The sequence below is a fragment of the Dreissena polymorpha genome, chromosome 1, assembly GCF_020536995.1.
Source record: "Dreissena polymorpha isolate Duluth1 chromosome 1, UMN_Dpol_1.0, whole genome shotgun sequence".
Lineage (NCBI taxonomy): Eukaryota > Metazoa > Mollusca > Bivalvia > Myida > Dreissenidae > Dreissena > Dreissena polymorpha.
Genome location: NC_068355.1, coordinates 100,877,517 through 100,900,832, shown reverse-complemented (window position 1 = coordinate 100,900,832; position 23,316 = coordinate 100,877,517). Strand labels below are relative to the sequence as shown.

Sequence of the window (23,316 nt, the reverse complement as noted above, 5' to 3'; positions counted from 1 at the left end):
TGTTGAATTTTTATTTTCAAAACGACTCCACTTCTTTGTGTGTCTATTTTTACTATAAAACAGTATTGCCTAATGTTAATTATTCGTAAATGAAGCTTCTGCTATATTTACGAGATGAAAATAATATTCCTGTATAATTAATATGTGATATTTGTATGCATCATATGTATAATGCATCGAAAATTCTGTATTGATTTGGAATAAAAATGTGAAATATTTGTCGGTATGTTAAATCATTTAATTTGCATCTTTGAATAAGTAACATTGGTATTCTTAAAAAAACTGTTTAAATTTATGTATTTGTGTAAAATGTTTAGTGTTTTGCTGCATTGTCTGTCCTTTTGAAATATATCTGTTGGTAAAAATATTGCATATATGTTCATGTTCACTGTTATCGATGTTTGCCATGTATGTTTTTTTAACTTTGTTACACATAGAAAAATTAACTGATCAAAATTCTATGAATTAAATTTGTTTGGTTATGACAATTTTTATCGATGTTTGCCTTTTTTACTTTTTCAAAATCAAACAAGTAATCAGATTAAAAATCGGTGAATTATATTTGTTTGGTCATGTACATTTTTTATCGATGATTCTATTGCATGTTTATTTTTACGTTTTTCAAAGTAGAAAAATACAAATTCGACATCTTTGTATCATACATTTTGTAATGATATTATCTTAAAAAACGTAGAGATTATATTTGCATTTCATTTGACAACATTTACTCAACGTGCGAAATTACGCTCATTTAGCAGCTGGTTGTGAGTAAAGTTTTGACTTCGGATTAATGATTGGGTGCGAATTATAGTGTTGGGACCGACATAATAACCTCGAATTAACTTTCTTTGGTTTAACGCAGTTCGGATTAACCATGAAATTTTACATTAAACAAAGAAGAAACAAAATCGGGACCTAAAAAATACTTTGATTCAACGGTGATTTCGGGTTATCGTTGTTCGAAATAACGGTGTTGAAGTGTACAAGTTATAAATGTCACATGTGAATATACAAGCAAAAGTGTTGGGTAACAAGTTTTAACAACATTAGTAGAACCTCCCATTTAATTGCTTAAGTTGTGATTAGAATGGTTATTTGAATTGTGTAACTAGATGAATGTAAGCATTGCAAGAAATCATTTCATACTTTATGTCTCCAAAATGTATCCTGTTGTTTAGAAATTAGTGAAACAATTATCACTGTTGATTTAGGATGATGAATCTATGTATAAAAACAATGACAGAAATGGAGTTAGTGTGTGAGGTTTGTTATCATGAATAATTAATTTGTTTAATGTTGTTTAAATTAACAGTGTTGACTATTTTAATTAGTGAAGAATTTTCAACGAATAAATTGTTATTATCCCCACGCTTTTTGAAAAGCGTGGGGATATTGTGGTCATCTCCGTCGTCTGTCCGTCCGTCCGTCTGTCCGTCCGTCCGTCCTGGCCACTATCTCCTCCAACACTATAAGCACTAGAACATTGAAACTACACACATGGTAGCTATAAGCATATGTGCGACCATGCACTGTTTGGTATTTGATCTGACCCCTGGGTCAAAAGTTATGGGGGTTGGGGTGGGCCAGGTCAGAGATTTTCACTCATTTTAAAAAAAATGTTATTTTACATTAACTTCTTCATTTCTACACCCATTTACTTCAAATTGATACTGAACATCTCTTATGACAATATGGTCAATCTCAACTATGCATGGCCCCATTACCAACCCTGGGGCGCCCCGCCCACATAGACCACGCCCACCAAAAATTGCTTTTTACTATAACTTCTTCATTTCTACACCGATTTACTTCAAATTGATACTGAACATCTCTTACGACAATACGGTCGATCTCAACTATGTATGCCCCCATTATCAACCCTGGGGCGCCCCCGCCCACATAGACCACGCCAATCCAAAATTGCCTTTTACTATAAATTCTTAATTTCTACACCGATTTACTTCAAATTGATACTGAGCATATCTTATGACAATACGGTAAATCTCAACTATGCATGGTCCCATTATCAACCCTGGGGCGCCCCCTGTGTCAAACATGCGGCGTGGGGATACGCGTCGGCCGCTGCCGCGCTATTTCTAGTTAATTTCGATTATTTTATTTTTTTTACATTTTTAGTTAAATACAATGAATTTTTTAAAACTCAGATTAAGATACAGAAAACTAACTCTTACGAATCTGTTTCTATTGTTTTCTGAAATATACTAATTGAGCCACATAAAACTCAAATGAAGATACAGAAAACTAACTTTTACGAATACATTTACTATTGAATATCTGTTTCTATTGTTTTCCAAAATATGCTAATTAAGCCACACATTAACAGATTACCAGATTACGTAAATATTTGTAAAAGATTCACATACGCCTTGATAACAGGAAAAGAATTTGGCTACAGCGGCTGTCAGCACCGGGAGATAATTTAAAGGTTTATGGTATTTAAGGATTTATGAGTGACACGTGTATAACATATGCCCCAGTCTCTGCGTGATTCATCCCATCATATGCAATTAAAATAGAATTGACGGAATTGTTAAATACATGTAATGCATTGAATTATTATGCCTCATATCAGACAAAAAAGCGAGTTTGCAATTGGAAAATTCATAAATGCCAATCAGATTCATTGTTTTGTTGTCCACTTTAAGAAGGTGTATAAATATGCATGTACTGTTGAATTATCTGTTAAAAATAATTCACTAGCGAACGTTTTATGTTATATCAAGCCTTTAAAAAATCATACTGTGATAATTTAAATATATTACATGCAACTTGAAAATTAATTTCGAAGTAATAATTTTAATGGACGTGTGTGTAGCGTGTTCGCGTGGCATCCGCCGCCGGCAACGGAATACGGAAAAAAAAACTCCCGGACAAAAACCCTCCCGTCATTTTTATAGGGGCGGACAAAAACCCTCCCACTCGCCTAACTTGTGCGTAACTAGCACCTTACTTTTTTCAAAAAGAACATCAAAGTGGGAACCAACAGACATCTCGTGTTTTAAACGGACCGTCAATTGAAGCTGCTGGCCTCAACATATCTACCCTTTACAATTATGCAGATGATAATACTCTTTCATTTTACACAACAAACTTTGATGAACTTATAAGTGTTTTAAAACATGAAAGTAACATTCTTATTGATTGGTTTCATTTTAATAAGATGCAAGCTAACCCTGAAAAATTTCAATAGGCAAATCCGCTTCTTGTAAAAAGAACTCATTTAAAATAGGTGATGCCACTATAACTTGTGAAAAAGTTGTTAAACTACTTGGTATTGACATAGACTATAAACTTAATTTTGATACTCATATACAAGGATTATGTAAGAAGGCTGCCACTCAAATTAACATCTTAAAAAGAGTTGGTAGAAATTTAAGTGTAAAAAACAAGCTTTCAATTTTCCATACCTTTGTATTATCAAATTTTAATTTTTGCCCAATGACCTGGCATTTCTGTTCAGAAACTAATATTAAAAAGATGGAAAAAATTCATGAAGGGCAATTCGTTTTATATACAACGACTATAGCACTCAATATAGCGATCTTTTACAAAAGGTAGACCTTCCGTCCTTGCAAATAAGACGTATAAGATCAATGGCTATTGAAACATTAAAAATCATATATGAAATTTCTCTACCTTTGTTAAATGATTTAATTGTTAAGAGACAGTCAACCATAAATTTTAGATATACCAATATTTTACAGATACCACAGGTACGCACAACAACATATGGTAAAAATTCTTTTAGATATACTGTCCCCTCGCTGTGGAACTCCCTACCAGAAGATTTTAGAAAATGAACAGATTTTTCGCAATTTAAAACTTTAATTGCGACATGGCATGGAAAAATCTGTAGGTGCAAACGCTGTAGACTGAATGGGATTTCCACAGTAAAGAAGCATCACATCATTTATTTTTTAGTTCATTTTCTACTATAATGTTATATAGTGTTAGTTTTGCTTAGCTTTGTGTGCTTTGGGTGCTTAGCATGCTCTGTATGCTTTATGTGCTTTATATACTTTGTATACCTGGTGTGCTTTGCTTGCTTTGTGTGCTATGTATGCTTTTTTATCCCTTGTTTACTTTGTTTGCTTTGCATGCCTTGCATATTTTGTATGCCTGCGTGTTTTGTATGCTTTGCTTTGCATTGTATGCCGGTATGCTTGGTATGCCTTGTATACTTTGTTTGCTTTGTATGCCTTGCATATTTGGTTAACCTGGTATGCTATGTATTCGCTTTGCTTGCTTTGTATGCTTTGTACTTTGCATACTTTGTGTGCTTTGTATGTTTTGTATACTCTGCATGCTATGTATGCTCCACATGCTTCAAATAGTATGTTTTGTATGCTCTGCATGATGTGTATGCTCTGTATGCCTTGCATGCCTTATGCTGCTTTGTGTGCTCTGCATGCCCAGTAAGCTTAACGTGCTTGTTTCTGTTTTATGTTACATGCCTTACATGTTTTCATGTTTTTACGGATATATGCTAACTAAATGCTATATGACAAGTAACAACGCCGTATTATAAATGCTTTATATTTGAAACGATTGCTTAAACCTACCACCTATTTTACAACATATCTAGTGGATTTTTATTATTTTTATTAAATAATTATCTGACTTTTAAGCAGATTAATCTAAACTTTTTTTAAATATCCATATCTGTTGTTATAATATCATTCTTTATATTTTATGTATATTTGTCTTTTAATTTACAAATTGATTTCAGTCTTTCAGCTTTTGTACAATTGTTATCCTTATTCTTCATGTTTTATAGTCGGTTTTACAAGCTGCATAAGCTTATGTTAATTGTTTTTATTCACTCTTGCCGACTAAAAATAAATCTTCACTTGTTTAACTATTTCATTTTCATTTCCCATTAGTTTTCAATTTTAAAGATTAAATAAAGCTCTAGAAGTTATGAGATGACATAACAATACATGTTGAAATATAATAATTTACCAATAAATGCATTTAATTTGTAACAAACGTACGTACAAAACTAAGTGCCGAAGCGTCTAACAATAAGTGCCGAAACATCCAACTTCAAGTGCCAAAATGACTACCGAAGTGCCGAAGTGACCAGGTACCGAAATGACTAGCATTCCTTGACGTCACCATCTATGTATAGAATGATTTTTGCTGATATTTTACAAAAATATCAATATAAGTTTGTTTACGAAAAAAAGCTTAATTTCAAACATCGATTTTTAACTAGCGTTGTAAAAAAAATGTAAAGAATGGCTTGGCTGAAGGATGGATTTGTTGATTACCCGTCTAGGAATACCGTTTCGTCTCTAGATAGCACTAACAAGTTTTATTGCAAAACCGAATGTAAAACCGAAAGTAGGACTCAGGTAAAATGGTAAAGCACACAGGTGGTTGTCACTGCGGTGCCCTGAGGTACGAAGTTGAAGCTCCTGCGAAACTGCACGTGTATCACTGTAAGTATGTATCGTTTTGTAGTTCTTGATTATTAATTGTTAATTTAAATATAAATAATTATTGTGACGTATTTGGTAGCAGGCTCTTTCGGACCCAAATCTACCAGGCTTAATCGGCCCTATTTGTTATTACACCCTTTTCGTTAAAACTTAATTGATTACAGCGGTTATAGACTGTATCGAAAATGTTCCCGTGTCAGCGAAACGTGAATGGGGTAAAGAGGTATTCTCAACAATTATTGGCCATGCTTATCAGCAGCGGTAATAAATAATCACAAGTCTTGTAATTTGCATAATTTTATCAACCATAAGAATATAATAGACGAGTTAATTGTTATTGTTTACATTCGGGATTTTTCGCGCATGCGCACTGACTGGTTGGCAAAAACACTGGTTACAGTAACGTAAAACATGTATAAAGGGCTTTTGTTTAGTCAATTAAACGATAAAAAATCCGAAATAAACATTACAACTCTTATACAATAGTGCAAATATATCATATTTAGTACCAATAAATAAATGTATCATCATATGTATAATTTCCTCTTTATAAAAATACAAATTAGTTATTAGCATCAGAGTAAACGTGGTCGGAAGACTAAATACTGACAATACCACACAACAAAACAATAAATTAGCCGTATTTTCTTTTTTATAGTAAGACTTTAAAAAATGATATTTAAAAACTTATAAAACATATATTAATTTGATTATAACTATAAACGGTGTGGATATTGTTATTGCTCATCAGCGATCGAAAGTGTATTATAAGAGGCGCATTTGATCAATTATAAAACAAAGCCATTAAAAACGGAATACATTACAATCGTTAAATGTTGTGGTAATTTTCTTTTCCATAGAATGAATTTTCGTTTCGTTTCCATTGAATTACAATATTATTAAATTTTAATATACAAATGAAAATGAAACCTGCATCTTGTGCAAATTGAACTGTCTTTGCATGTATATTGAAATCTCTTAACAAGTAATAAGGAGTGATACATTTAACAATCTAGCATTTTATGATAAATATATATATTAATTTAATTTATTTTACACAAATATTGTTTATCCATTGTGATTGCTTGGTTTCATGATGGTGTTACGTGCAATGCAAGAACGTACAATCTTTACACTAAATTGACGAGTTTACATTTGCCGGTACCCGCGGTAAATACATCAATTGTGTAGCAGTAATATTGAACAATATTTTAAATTTAAAGTTATAAAGCACTGTATTATTATGATTAAACTGGCTTACATATAAATACGCATGTTCTTGTTAATCCGTTTCAGACAAATATCTTCTTTTTTTAATATGTTAAATTATTTATTAAAGCAAATGTTACGTATTTTGGCTTTAATATTTGGCTTGCTCAATATGACTGCTCAATATGCCAAGAAATGGCATGGATGTATCATAAAGTCTGCCACATGTGGTCTATGCAGGGACACAATTAAAGTATTGGTCACTATGTTTATGACACCGGCATGTTTTCTGTGTAATTGTCTGGGCAGTCTCCGATCATAACGAGATAATAGTGTCAAAATTGGTGTGCACAATTAAATAAAACAATGAGATTTATTAATTTATTTGTTGTGTAACAAGGTAAGTCTGTACAGATATATTAAGATTAAAATCAGTTACTATATGTTTCGCACAAAAAGCGATCTATTTGATGTTTGTTTTCATCCTTATTTGTGTTTTTTCATTAAATTTAATTTATTCTAAAAGAATTTCCATTTTTGAAATTTTGTATCTAAAATGGACGTGAAGATGCGTTTAGTAGAGATTTTTGTGGTAACCACATAACGAGCTCGTAGATAGTGTACGTTCCACTCCATAGCTCGTTTTTAGTAAACACAAATAATAACAACAATATAATCGTTCCAAAAATGAATTTCCACGCATGCTTATGTTTTATTCAGACATAAATAGTAAAATTATATTTGATACAGTTCATGAGTATCAATAAAAACGATGATAATGTCAACCTTCTCTATATGCGCTTATAAGAATTCCACCTCTTTTTGCCAACCAGTGGGCGGAGTCTAAACTTTGCAGGTGCGTGTGACGTCACGCGTTAACTCGTCTATATAATAAATGTGAAAAGCCCTGTTTAAGCATTTATTGATTCTTAGTTTTAATACTATCTTATCTTGTAATTTACATTATCTTGTAATTTACATAATTTAATAAATGTTAAAAGCCTTCATCCTAAGAATATAATTTAATAACTGTTAAAAGCCCTGTTTAATCATTAATTGATACTTAGTTTTAATACTGTCTTTTCTTGTAATTTACGTAATCTTGTAATTTACATAATTTAATAAATATTAAAAGCCTTCATCCTAAGAATGTTATTTAAGAACTGTTAAAAGCTCTGTTTAAGCATTTATTGATTCTTAGTTTTAATACTATCTTTTCTTGTAATTTTTATAGCGCATATATGTTCTGAACCTAATAACGGCAGTATATTCTACATATGTGTTGTTACGCATAAATGTTGTCCTTAGATAAAGAAATAATTAATAACATTGAAACATTTTCATCAAATGCTGAACGTGAAGCTTTGCAATTAGAAACACATTAAAACACCATAAGTACAGAGGAATGTATACAAGTCAGTGATAAACTGATATGTACAGCTCGCTGAGAAAATCTCTGTTTACCTGTTTTCATTCACTGGCGTTATCTTGTCAATACAGTGTATAGATTGGCGGTCCATTTGTTGGCATTTTCTCTTGATTATTAGTGAATAAATGTGTTTATAGGGCCGAAAAAGCCTGGTACTTGGGCCCAATGAGCCTGAAATTGGGGCCGAATGAGCCTGAAAAAAAAACAGGGCCGAAAGAGCTTGGGGTCGAATGAGCTGATACCCACGTATTAACACGAAACTATGGTGGCCTATAATTAATTCACTTTAACACGTTAAAATGTCAATATTTACAATGTCACTTGTAACATTCATCCTTTAAAAACATTCAGATGGTTTGCCACTAAAAGACGTCTGTCTGTGAGCAGATATGAATAGATTTATACATATATGTGTACCTTTTAGTATATATTTTTTTAAATAACATTGTAAAGAGGATTGTCTGGTGATAAGTTCATACAACTGTCTGGCTTTTTTTAATATAAATACCAGCAGAAATAATATGTCTTCAGACAAACTGTTGGATGTAAGAGGAGGGACCTCTGACATTTTCTGATAGCTTTTAGGGAGCTCTACAACCTAGTGCCTGTCTCTAGTTTTATATGTCCAGCATTTCAAATGTAATGCATCTGCTACCAGTATATTTCAGCTGCAGTATATGCGTGAAGAAACAGAATCATCACTTTATTGTGCCATCAGCCAAATTCACCCTTTTGAAGGTAAACTATTTTATGCAAACACAATGTTGTTGTTTTTATGCTCCCGAATCGAAAGATCGGGGGTACCGGTATATTGTTTTTGGCCTGTCTGTCTGTCTTGTCTGCCTGGCATTCATTGTGTGTTTTCCAAAACTTTAACCTTGGTTAAAGTTTTGCAATAACTTTTGCATTATTGAAGATAGAAACTTGATATTTGGCATGCATGTGTATCTCATGGAGCTGCACATTTTGAGTGGTGAACGGCCAAGGTCATCCTTCAAGGTCAAGTCGAAAAATACAATCCAAGGGAAGTAATAAGCTTTAAAAGGGAGGTAACTTTCAAACCTGCTAAATGATACATTGAAATTTTATTTCAAAGCGGTGCAATAGGGGGCAATGTTTTTCTTACAAACACATCTCTTGTTTTAAATTTCTTGTTTACAATAGTATTTCATCCTTCAATGATTTAATTGTTAAGAGACAGTCAACCATAAATTTTAGATATACCAATATTTTACAGATACCACAGGTACGCACAACAACATATGGTAAAAATTCTTTTAGATATACTGTCCCCTCGCTGTGGAACTCCCTACCAGAAGATTTTAGAAAATGAACAGATTTTTCGCAATTTAAAACTTTAATTGCGACATGGCATGGAAAAATCTGTAGGTGCAAACGCTGTAGACTGAATGGGATTTCCACAGCAAAGAAGCATCACATCATTTATTTTTTAGTTCATTTTCTACTATAATGTTATATAGTGTTAGTTTTGCTTAGCTTTGTGTGCTTTGGGTGCTTAGCATGCTCTGTATGCTTTATGTGCTTTATATACTTTGTATACCTGGTGTGCTTTGCTTGCTTTGTGTGCTATGTATGCTTTTTTATCCCTTGTTTACTTTGTTTGCTTTGCATGCCTTGCATATTTTGTATGCCTGCGTGTTTTGTATGCTTTGCTTTGCATTGTATGCCGGTATGCTTGGTATGCCTTGTATACTTTGTTTGCTTTGTATGCCTTGCATATTTGGTTAACCTGGTATGCTATGTATTCGCTTTGCTTGCTTTGTATGCTTTGTACTTTGCATACTTTGTGTGCTTTGTATGTTTTGTATACTCTGCATGCTATGTATGCTCCACATGCTTCAAATAGTATGTTTTGTATGCTCTGCATGATGTGTATGCTCTGTATGCCTTGCATGCCTTATGCTGCTTTGTGTGCTCTGCATGCCCAGTAAGCTTAACGTGCTTGTTTCTGTTTTATGTTACATGCCTTACATGTTTTCATGTTTTTACGGATATATGCTAACTAAATGCTATATGACAAGTAACAACGCCGTATTATAAATGCTTTATATTTGAAACGATTGCTTAAACCTACCACCTATTTTACAACATATCTAGTGGATTTTTATTATTTTTATTAAATAATTATCTGACTTTTAAGCAGATTAATCTAAACTTTTTTTAAATATCCATATCTGTTGTTATAATATCATTCTTTATATTTTATGTATATTTGTCTTTTAATTTACAAATTGATTTCAGTCTTTCAGCTTTTGTACAATTGTTATCCTTATTCTTCATGTTTTATAGTCGGTTTTACAAGCTGCATAAGCTTATGTTAATTGTTTTTATTCACTCTTGCCGACTAAAAATAAATCTTCACTTGTTTAACTATTTCATTTTCATTTCCCATTAGTTTTCAATTTTAAAGATTAAATAAAGCTCTAGAAGTTATGAGATGACATAACAATACATGTTGAAATATAATAATTTACCAATAAATGCATTTAATTTGTAACAAACTTACGTACAAAACTAAGTGCCGAAGCGTCTAACAATAAGTGCCGAAACATCCAACTTCAAGTGCCAAAATGACTACCGAAGTGCCGAAGTGACCAGGTACCGAAATGACTAGCATTCCTTGACGTCACCATCTATGTATAGAATGATTTTTGCTGATATTTTACAAAAATATCAATATAAGTTTGTTTACGAAAAAAAGCTTAATTTCAAACATCGATTTTTAACTAGCGTTGTAAAAAAAATGTAAAGAATGGCTTGGCTGAAGGATGGATTTGTTGATTACCCGTCTAGGAATACCGTTTCGTCTCTAGATAGCACTAACAAGTTTTATTGCAAAACCGAATGTAAAACCGAAAGTAGGACTCAGGTAAAATGGTAAAGCACACAGGTGGTTGTCACTGCGGTGCCCTGAGGTACGAAGTTGAAGCTCCTGCGAAACTGCACGTGTATCACTGTAAGTATGTATCGTTTTGTAGTTCTTGATTATTAATTGTTAATTTAAATATAAATAATTATTGTGACGTATTTGGTAGCAGGCTCTTTCGGACCCAAATTATGTAATTTACATAATTTAATAAATATTAAAAGCCTTCATCCTAAGAATGTTATTTAAGAACTGTTAAAAGCTCTGTTTAAGCATTTATTGATTCTTAGTTTTAATACTATCTTTTCTTGTAATTTTTATAGCGCCTATATGTTCTGAACCTAATAACGGCAGTATATTCTACATATGTGTTGTTACGCATAAATGTTGTCCTTAGATAAAGAAATAATTAATAACATTGAAACATTTTCATCAAATGCTGAACGTGAAGCTTTGCAATTAGAAACACATTAAAACACCATAAGTACAGAGGAATGTATACAAGTCAGTGATAAACTGATATGTACAGCTCGCTGAGAAAATCTCTGTTTACCTGTTTTCATTCACTGGCGTTATCTTGTCAATACAGTGTATAGATTGGCGGTCCATTTGTTGGCATTTTCTCTTGATTATTAGTGAATAAATGTGTTTATAGGGCCGAAAAAGCCTGGTACTTGGGCCCAATGAGCCTGAAATTGGGGCCGAATGAGCCTGAAAAAAAAAACAGGGCCGAAAGAGCTTGGGGTCGAATGAGCTGATACCCACGTATTAACACGAAACTATGGTGGCCTATAATTAATTCACTTTAACACGTTAAAATGTCAATATTTACAATGTCACTTGTAACATTCATCCTTTAAAGACATTCAGATGGTTTGCCACTAAAAGACGTCTGTCTGTGAGCAGATATGAATAGATTTATACATATATGTGTACCTTTTAGTATATATTTTTTTTAATAACATTGTAAAGAGGATTGTCTGGTGATAAGTTCATACAACTGTCTGGCTTTTTTTTAATATAAATACCAGCAGAAATAATATGTCTTCAGACAAACTGTTGGATGTAAGAGGAGGGACCTCTGACATTTTCTGATAGCTTTTAGGGAGCTCTACAACCTAGTGCCTGTCTCTAGTTTTATATGTCCAGCATTTCAAATGTAATGCATCTGCTACCAGTATATTTCAGCTGCAGTATATGCGTGAAGAAACAGAATCATCACTTTATTGTGCCATCAGCCAAATTCACCCTTTTGAAGGTAAACTATTTTATGCAAACACAATGTTGTTGTTTTTATGCTCCCGAATCGAAAGATCGGGGGTACCGGTATATTGTTTTTGGCCTGTCTGTCTGTCTTGTCTGCCTGGCATTCATTGTGTGTTTTCCAAAACTTTAACCTTGGTTAAAGTTTTGCAATAACTTTTGCATTATTGAAGATAGAAACTTGATATTTGGCATGCATGTGTATCTCATGGAGCTGCACATTTTGAGTGGTGAACGGCCAAGGTCATCCTTCAAGGTCAAGTCGAAAAATACAATCCAAGGGAAGTAATAAGCTTTAAAAGGGAGGTAACTTTCAAACCTGCTAAATGATACATTGAAATTTTATTTCAAAGCGGTGCAATAGGGGGCAATGTTTTTCTTACAAACACATCTCTTGTTTTAAATTTCTTGTTTACAATAGTATTTCATCCTTCAACCAACCATTTGATAAAGAGTGCTGTAGCAATCACACAAGTTTGTTGTAGTGGTATTCAGAAAGCTATTTTTGGGAAACTATTTCTGTATTCTCCAGGCGTTGTCTCAGTTAACCGGATATGTTAACACTATGCATGCAGAACAGTTATGCTTCTTGGTGCGGATGCTCGTGTTTAAAAAAATATAAGAAATGAATTATATTTTCTTGGAACACAAATGGCAATTGTAATCACTCGTTATATTCTTTACAGTTTTTACATTTTCAAAATGATATTATAGATGTTATCATGATGGATGAAATCACTGTGTTTTATTTCTTAGACAAAAGACTTGTTATTTGAAGCAAACATGGGTCTAGATAAAGGGAGTACAAGGGTCTTTACAATGACATTGTCACTTAAATCCTATGTTTAAGTGCTCATAAGAATCGTTACATCCAGACGATTCTAATCGGCAATCACAACATAGGATTTTGGTAACGAATAAGAGAGTTTGCTGTGGAAATACGCCTCTTATCTAGAGCTTTGGAAGCAAGGTCATTGATTGAAATTTTTGCCACATTCCATTGACACAACTGGTTTTGAATTTTTTCGTCCTAGGCAAAATAATTGCATAAATAGATACATATACAGCATAAAGGTGAACAAGTCCAAACGGATTACTTTTTTCTAAATGGAAAGCAAATCCTTAATCAAGAGACCAAATTTAAATAGAAAGATATTTGAAATAATTAATTTTTTTATAAATGACCACTTTCAAAATATACTAGTATACAACTTATTTAAGCAAGATATTTGTAGGGTGTAGACAACATCACTGTGTACACATTCAACACCCATCAGGCAAAGCACACATTCTGTAAGACCTGCGGAGTGCAGTGCTTCTATACACCCAGGTCTAACCCAGATGGTGTAGGTGAGGTAGAACATACAACTGGTTTAATACATATAATCATCTAAATAAGAATATGTATATATTATAAGGTTTTATATTTAATGTCATTTGTTTGATTTGAAAATTTTACTTTCTGTATGGAAATCAAATTAATTTCATGGCTACACCACTGAGGTACAAGCTTTGAGCAAGTTACTTGTAAATAGAGTAAATATTTTAGTTTTACATTATAATTATGCTTACATTCATATAAAAAATGCAGGGTCAATTGGTCAGAGCATTCCAAAGTTACATTTACCAGTATATTGATTTTAAGACAAAGACAGTACAGAGACATTTTAGAGGAATGAGGTATATATATTTATATATATGATATTTTTTAATCTATATGACTTAAATATAACATCAATGTACCTCTAGGGTACTATTCTGTTTGCAGGGGTGACCCCTCACAGTCTGGATCCAGGGACGGTGGAAGAGATTGAAGTCGAGGAATTTGACGGGCAAAACTGGGAAACCCATATTTTGACCACTGATATAAAGGACAGGTCAAAACCACTCTGAACGTTTGATTTTGAATCATCTTCCAAAAGATATATCATGTGCTGCAGATTATCAACATACATTCTGAAGTATTTTTCCACTCTATTTGCTATCAGATAAAAATGCTTTATTTTATGGACACAATATCTCATGTAATTCATAAGAATAAATAAGATAGTGATTTTCAAAGCAAAGTCACTGGAATTTTTATATTGAAGATTCTTGATCGGGGAATTTAGTATACAGTTAACGGCGCTATTTCAAAATATTTGAGACAGATAAAAAACAGAGATAGCCTAAGTTGTATTATGTATTCAATAAGATACTATCATAAGAATTTATTATGTGTATAATTATATTAAGGTTTATACATTCTGTTGAAGATAGTGTGAATATCAATAAACTCTGCAGTTATTTGATTTTTTTTAATTTTACATATTCAACAATTCCAAAAAGTATATCAAGTCAAATTGCATTAAAGTATATACATGTTTCAGTTAATGCTTATTATTAACCGTGCGTCTGATTTGGTAAGCCCAAAAAATAGACAGCACAAAAACACTTTCTGGCAATGCATACCAATGTGCAGCTTCAAAATAAACCCATCAACAATGTGAACATGAGAGTGAAATTAAGTTCAAAATAAAGAATAATTTGAATACCAAAGCTTTACAGTACAACCTAGTTATTGCAAAGTCACTGGAATTCTATTTCGTACGAATTAACTACGGGACGAAATGAGATAGTGTTCCGCGCATGCGCACCACTGTGCTTCCGCTCTGTCGTAGACGAGCATGTAAATTTCTATGTGCGCTGCACGAAATTGGAAATTTTAAAATCTAGTGTATGCATTTGTCATTTAAGACAATAAAATTCGCAAGCGTAGCTTGTATAAATATTAACTGTCGTAGACAGTGCGAAATTGTTTGCTTACACACGGAATTAGATCGATTTTTCCGATCGGTGAAGTGTTGCACGTGGTGCTTACTTAAACATTCACAATGGCGGATAAAATGGAAAAGCCATCAAAACCGTTAGAGACCCCAGTTGTCAATGAAGACAAGAGTAAGCGAGCCTGTAAAAAGCCGACGCCTTCTACTCCCGCGACGGGTAGTAAAAAATCGGAAGAAATAAACGAAACAATTCTGGCATTCATGAAGAATGTCCAGCTAACGTTGAAAAAGAACGATGATCGTTTGACGGGAATTTGCAACAGACTCGACGAGTTTGACAAGGCAATAAATTACGAAGACTTCTGTGGAGAAGATGGAGAGTTCTATGAAGAACCATCCTGCGATGTAATGCCGTCGGATGTTGTTCAGGGAGAGAAAAGGAAGGCCGCGGAAAATTCGAGATTTTCGAACATGACTAAAAAGTTCAAGACTGTTGAAGTCTGTGACCAGAACATTGATGAAACTCTGGCGGAAAATACGAATGAGTTATTCAAAAATGGCATAGATGAGACTAGATATGAGGAATTAGTTAAAGACGAAAGAAATGCCAGGCCAGAAAATTGTGATGGCCTAGTGACAGTAAAAACAAATCATCTAATTTAGGATGTATTGTCTTCATCAGCTAAAAACAATGATAAAAAGCTTCAAAATATTGAAACGCCTGTGGTCAAAGGTGCGACCATATTGGTGAAAGCCATTAATCATATGGCCGTTCTGGAAAAAGAAAATCCCGAGTATGGAGAGGTGATTGAAAACTGCAATGAGGCCTTAGCAGTGTTTGGACACGCTAACAAACAAATTGTTCTGACAAGGCGGGATTTCTTAAAGACCGAGATAAGGGAGGAATATGTGCATCTGTGCAACCATAGTGCACCATTCACAAGCCTTCTATTCGGGGATGACATTTCCAAAATTGCCCGAGAGATTGAGGACATTGCCAAAATTAGCAATAAACTTAACAAGTTTCATCGCACAAGAGGCAGGCAGCCATTTCAAGGCACATACCGCAGTCGCGGCCGTGGTTATAGGGGCTACTCGGGCCGAGGTACCAGTAGAGGAGGAAACATGTCATACATTTCCCCACTTCAAGTGCCTTCTAACTACCCGGACTCAAAAAACTTCCAAAAGAGGGGGCAGTTCAGACAAAACAGGAATTAAAATCAAAGGTATGTTCCACCCCCTATGATAATTTCATTGCAGGCCAGTTAAAATAACATGTACATGAATGGATTAAATTAACAAACGATCATGTTGTTCTTGACATGGTTAGACATTGCCATATTTATCTTACTAGTAATTTCAATGAGAACGAACACCAAAATTCTTGCCAATATTATTTCAATGAACAAGAATCCAATATTATTGAAACAGAAATAGAAAAACTAACCAAATTAAAGGTTATTAAACCGGTTGAACCCCAATCCGGTCAATTCCTGTCTCCTATGGAGAACAAAGAATGATTCTTAATTTAAAGAAATTAAACTCCTTTCTTCCGTATCACCATTTCAAAATGGATACTTTCGAGAAAACATTACAATTGATAACAAAAGACTTGTATATGGCAAGTGTTGATTTACGCCATGCATATTACTCAGTTCCTATCGCAGAAGATCAGAAACTTCTCAGATTCATTTGGAAAGGTCAAATGTATCAGAACACGTGTTTCCCAAATGGTTTGGCTTTCTGTCCACGTATGTTTTATAAAACGTATGAAGCCTGTGTACTCAAAATAAAAAATATGGGTCACATAAATTCAGGCTTCATTGATGACAGTTTACTATGTGCTGAAACGGTAAACAAGTGCATAATGAATGTTTTTTTTATACTAAGCATTTAATGACTAAACTGGATTCTTGATTAACTTGGAAAAAGTCGTATTTGAACCAACGAAGACAAGAATCTTTATAGGGAATGTAATTGATTCAAAAATATGATAGTATATTTACCTACTGACAAAAAGATGCCATTTGTACAGAATGTAAAAAATTGAAAAAACTCTGAGAGCAAAATCAGGCATGTTGCAAAAGTAATTGGCCTGTTAGTAGCTTTCTTTTCGGCCGTTAAATATGCAAAATTGCATTACAGGACACTTGAAAATGCAAAAATCACAGCATTAGAGAAGGCTCGGGGAAATTATGATGCTAAAATGCATATTGACTCAAAAATGAAAGAAGAGCTTTCATGGTGGATAGAAAACATTCATACTCAATACAGACAGATTGATCATGGAAATCCCAACATTGAAATTCAAACTGATAGCAGTAAATCAGACTGGGGTTTTGTTTATGAGAAAATTGAAAATGGGGGTCGATGGTTAGACACTGAATCATGTCATCATATAAATGTATTGGAATTAATGGCTATAAAGTTCACTTTAAAAGCTTTGATAGATGTTTGTAAAAATAAACATGAATTAATTTTTACTGACAGCTCAACAGCTGTTGCTTATGTTAATAACATGGGCGGTGTAAAATCAGTGGAATGCAATGATGTTGCTCTGGATATCTGGGATTTATGTGTTGAACATGGCATATGGATAACTTTTTCCCATATAGCAGGCAAGGATAACAAAGCAGATCGGCCATCTAGAGAATTCAAAGATCAGTTAGAATGGGAGCTTAAAAACTCAATTTACACTGAAATCTGCAAGTTATGGGGGTCTCCCCAAATACTGTGAAACCATTTATTTTTGCCAGCACGAAATTTCTTCATTTTTATAAAAACGACGTTTTCGTCAGCACTTAAATTCGCCAATTCCTGACTTTGAAAAAAATGCTTCAGTAAATATCCGATTTGTTTGTCCGAAATATATCGCGGTTGCGATAAATCGTAGTAGGGAAAGAGGGAGGACACTTGAGTCACTGGCAGGAGGTGGGGCCTGTTTGTCATACGTCAATATACTAGTATTTTGTTATCAGGTGATCAGTAATTGGCCCCTATTAATGTATCATTATTAAGATTAGCGGAGTAGTGGGACCAAATAACCGTTAACGAGTGTTTGAAACAGTGAGGCCAATTGGTCTTATTCATTTATTATCATCGACAAACTAATAGCAATCATACCTTTATCGGCGCAAATTAGAGAAGATGCGAAGGTTATTGGTTAACATTAGTGTCAGCAAACTATTTGGTCAATTTTCATTAAAGTTTCAAGAGTTTTGCATCGTGAATATTTAATCACATTCAGTACAATAATTTTCTGAAGTGTAAAATTAACAGTGCATTATGGGACAGCGGTTTCATATGGCACAGTTCAGATTTAATTGTAACAAACAATGAACGAATGAGTTTAAATTTGATTGAATGCAATAGGATACAAAGCAATGTTTTTATTGCGTCATACTCAGTCATTCGAAAAACGTGCTTTCCGGTGATTTCCTGAAAAATCGCACAAAAACAAATACCCTACGTTTGAATGGAACTAATTGTCATGATTGCTAATTTCTCTTTACCTAATACGTTTTCAATTGCAACAAGTAAAACTGATTTGAAACATAAAACTTATCAAAGCTGTCAATAATTCAAATATTGATAGCCCATAAACGGATCACAAGCTATTTTTACATCTGTATTGTAGTTAAACGCAAACAACCAAACACAAATCAATATGTTCTGTATAAATTTGTTATCAATGCGGAGAATGTATATAAGTCAGGTGTTGATCACACATCATCATCTTTTAATTTTGTTTCATATTGTCTTTGATCCGGATCCGCTGCGTGGAGTCTGTATACTTTGCAACAACATTGAAAAACACAATACACACAATGTGTAATAATTAAAGTTTTTAACAATTAGCGCTAATCATTACTATTCTACCTAAACGAAGTCAACGCAGTCGATACAGCTGTACTGCACTCGCGTTTTAGAGCAATGTCACGTGTCAGTTAACTACACTGTAATCTACACCCTTTTGTGTCAAAACCGGATTAATCTTGATAACGAAACAGACGGAGTATTGCGTGGATTACGTTGGATTTTAGGGCCTCATGCCTTTGGTAATTCAGTCTTTATAATTTGTTCAAATATGGGAAATAATTGTTCGTTAGGATCTTGAATTCGTCAATCGGTCGACTGACGGAATACACGAAAATTAATGCCTGACGATTAATAATGGTTTCAAGGTAGATTTGTTTGCATCTAGATTGAACAATAAAACGCAAGTGTTATGTGCATGGAAACCAGATCCAGAAGCTTCATACATTGATGCTTTCACTTTAAATTGGGCAAGATTCAGTACAATTTATGTATTCTGTCCTTTCAGCTTAATAAGTCGCTGCATTCGAAAGGTCAAGACAGACAAAGCCAAAGGAATAATCATAACCCCACTTTGGCCAACACAACCATGGTTCCCGATATTGATGTCAATTCTAGTGGAGAAACCTCGGATATTGCCGAAAAAAAGATCTCTTGCCAAATTCAAATACAAGACATCCACTGTCTCAAAAACTAATCCTTGTGGCATGCAAAGAGTCAGGAAACTCTATAGACACCGAGGATTTTCAACACAAGCTACCGATATTATCATGTCAGCTTGGAGAGACTCAACAAAATGCCAGTACAAAGTCAACATTAAGAGATGGTTACAGTATTGCAGTGGCCGTGAGATAAATCCAGTTTCAGTTTCTATAAACGATGTGATTGAATTCCTCACAACAGAATATAACAAGGGTTTAGGTTATTACTCATTAAATACAGCTAGGTCGTCGCTAACATCATTAGGAATTATAATTGACAATTATCAAGCAGAATTGCATCCAATTGTAGTGAAATTCATCAAAGGTGTCTTTAATTTGCGACCACCAGTACCTAAATACTGTTGTACTTGGGACGTAGATAAAGTACTAAATTACCTAAGGAAACTTTCACCTGTAAAATTAATCTCTCTAAAGGATTTAACATTTAAATTGGTAATTTTGATTGCCCTGGCGAAAGCAGCCAGAATCCAAACAGTTCAATTGTTATCAGTTAATAATTTGAAGAAGTTACGTTCAAAGTTCGTTGTTTACTTCGATGGCCTCTTAAAGCAAAGTCGTCCAAGTTGTAATCAAAGTTATATTGAACTTACAGCATATCCTCAAGACAGGAGGTTATGCGTATATACAGTGGTTAAAGAATACTTAGTTTGTACTAAACCAGCAAGAACTGGTGACAATGATAGACTGCTTTTAAGTTTAATTAAGCCCTACAAAGCGGTATCAAGGGATACAGTCAGCCGATGGATAAAAACTGTGATGATTCGCTCAGGAATAGATGTTTCAGTTCGGTCCACATAGTGTAAGAGCCGCAGCGACATCAAAAGCTTACATGAATGATGTTCCCATTAATGTTATATTTAAAACTGCGGGCTGGTCTTACAGTAGTACTTTTGCCAAATTCTATAAGAAGGACATTGCTGGAGCTAGTAAAGAGGATTTCAACTCAGCTGTGTTGGCAACCAAGGATTGAGGCACTGTTCAGGTAGTGATTTATAACCATTATCAGCTTTGAAATCTCATTTCGTCCCGTAGTTAATTCGTACGAAATAGAATTGTAGAATTAAACGAGACTTACCTGGAAGTTGAAGTTCAATTGTAATTATATGACAAGAAGAATTAAGGAGGGATGAAATGCCACCCCCACCCATCTACAATAAAGAATAAATACAGAAACAACACTACATGTATATAAATGCGATGCATTTACTTTCATAAATGGATAATGGTTAATAAATCTTTTAAAAACTAATGCGCATGCGCGGAACACTATCTCATTTCATCCCTTCTTAATTCTTCTACTCATGGAATTACAATTGAACTTCAACTTCCAGGTAAGTCTCGTTTAATTCAACAATTAAGAACAATAATTTGAAATACAAATTAATTGAATATATCTGTTCTGTTTTTAATAAAATTTCACTGTTTTAAAACTGTCGATGCTTTATAAATGTGAGAGTGACCTTAATTAACAACTTGACCAGACGTTTATAATAACAACATATTTGTTATTGAATTAGTATATAATAAAGTTATACTTCATTATTAAATAGGATTTATTCAAAGTATTTGCGCGAAACGGAAAAAAACACATTTTTTTACTGTGCATGCTGGTTAGCACAGTACCTCGCCTTCTTTCAATGAACCAAGCAAAAAGTCAACAGGCAGGAGCAACATTATGTTACAAACAACACATTTGATAATAAACTTAAATCGCAAACAGCACTTTAATAACGAGGAATTCTTACTTTTTCTTTCGCTCAGTAATAGCTTAATTATTATTCAGTTTAAGTTAAATAAATTAATTTGTTACAGTTATATAAAACAATTCATGTCATGATGTTGCTTTAGTTTTACAAATATTCTTTACAACATAATCTGACATGTATTATAAACTTTTAAGTTCACTGTAATTTATCGATATTGATCTTCAAACATTGCCAAGGTATTGGGCTAAGCTTAGGAGTACAGACATCGTATGTGCATTAGTTTACAAAAATGTCCTCACACCATTGCATGTTTTCAACTAAGGATATAAATAAGCGTTAACCTAGTAATCGTTTGCTTTTTCATCTGTTAAACATAATGTATTTGTTCATTTGCCGCATAAGCATTAAACAGGCATTTCGAATAGTGGATATTTCTTGGATTCTGTGTTTTGTAAAATTTGGTGACTTAAAATTGAAAATAAATGAAGACAAACATGTAAGACAATTACAATCCACCAAAATATTCTTAGCACAAGATTCATTCCTGAAAAAAAAGATACTATATATACAATTTCAAATAAGACTACTTTTAACAATAAAACATTGCAATATCTTGTAAAACATAATGCACTCTGAATGTTTCATTATCATTAAGTAAACATTGAATTCAAAACATAATTTGTTAATCCCTTTAAAAAGATGCTTTTAAAACATAATTGGCTACTTTTTATAACTGCAAAATGTTTAATCCAAAAGTAAACTTCATACTTATTCAGAGATTGAAACAAATTCTGCATTGCAAAGAAGTTTTTGTTTCTTTATATATACATTTTTGTATGTAAGTTAAGTTCTATAATGTTTTTGATAGTTAACTACATGGTGTATACCACATTCCTGAATTTCTATTCGGGTGATACCTAACATGTGTCTTTTACTTGAATAAATCTCTATATAGATCTTAAATAATTGACTGGCAAATGTTTTACTTCACTCACATGACAGTAAACACATTTTCTCATAACAAAATATCAATATCATATTCAATGTTCGCTTAGAGGTTAACATTAATGAAAGTCTCAAAATCAATATAATTACACTAAGCTGATTGTTTAAGTTTCGTATAAATTGTTAAAGTTACTAAGGTGGTAACCTTTTTCTTAACGATTGAAATAACTGTTTGTTTATTTTTCTATCAAATCCATCCACAAATCCATCCATTATTTTGTATCATTCATATAAGATTGCACTGCCAAAAAAACATGTCACTACATAGCTTTCAATGATAAATAATTTTTATACAAATACGTTTGCTGATTTTATCTACCGGGTAATAAGGCAACTAGGGTTGCTTAGTAATGGGGATGATTCCTGAATAACAGCAAGTCAATAGCTTGCAAAACAATTGTTTCAAAATATCTTATAAATGTCTTGAAAACTTAATTTGACACAAATACATGTGTTGAGTATTGCACAAATTAAAAAATTGGTATTTGTTTTAAGTAAATCTTTTCGTAGATGTACAAGGCTTTGGTACTGGATTATGATTTAGCACAACCATAATGTTTTATCACTGTGTTCTTCACAGGCCCATAAATATGTATGCATGGAACAAGCAAAAATGAATTAAAATAACAAGTTTAAATGGTTTCATAACAAACTTTGAAATATATTATATTGTAATGTGTTTTACATAAAATAATATACATGTAAATCTAAACATATCAATAGGAGAGAATAATTAAAAGTAGTGCAACTAGATCAACTTGCTATAAACAAGAGCAGTATTAGATTAAAGAATTGTTTTCAAAAAAATAATATATTCTGGTGATCATTATCGAGAATCATTAACATATCATTATATTTTTAATTTTGTATTTAACAAAAACTCTTACACCCAAAACATCAGAAGTCTCATTGGAATGAATTATTTTTTCCTGTATTCTTTCCAGGTTTTATCGATGCACAAGTTTTGTAATAATCAGTACTTAAATGGGAAATACTTTCATGGATTTTACTCAGTTCCTCTACTGACTCTATTTTTAAATAAGGGTCAT

At 33.1% G+C, this 23,316-nt stretch overlaps 1 protein-coding gene and 1 long non-coding RNA gene across 2 annotated transcripts; both read left to right on the top strand.

The window, feature by feature from the left end:
* Nucleotides 1-5,108: 5,108 nt before the first annotated feature.
* LOC127842800 (uncharacterized) lies at nucleotides 5,109-13,567 on the top strand. Its single transcript, XR_008031881.1, has 3 exons — nucleotides 5,109-5,469; nucleotides 12,179-12,248; nucleotides 13,489-13,567. It is a non-coding gene; the product is annotated as an uncharacterized LOC127842800 (long non-coding RNA).
* Nucleotides 13,568-14,143: 576 nt separating this feature from the next.
* LOC127842790 (uncharacterized) lies at nucleotides 14,144-21,799 on the top strand. Its single transcript, XM_052372507.1, has 2 exons — nucleotides 14,144-16,244; nucleotides 19,343-21,799. The coding sequence occupies exon 2, from the start codon at nucleotides 19,440-19,442 to the stop codon at nucleotides 20,352-20,354; it is 915 nt and encodes a 304-aa protein (XP_052228467.1). The 5' UTR covers nucleotides 14,144-16,244; nucleotides 19,343-19,439; the 3' UTR covers nucleotides 20,355-21,799.
* Nucleotides 21,800-23,316: the final 1,517 nt, after the last annotated feature.

Coding starts and splice junctions, on each gene's coding strand:
- LOC127842790 (XM_052372507.1), top strand. CDS start 19,440: ATGTCAATTCTAGTGGAGAAACCTCGGATATTGCCGAAAAAAAGATCT.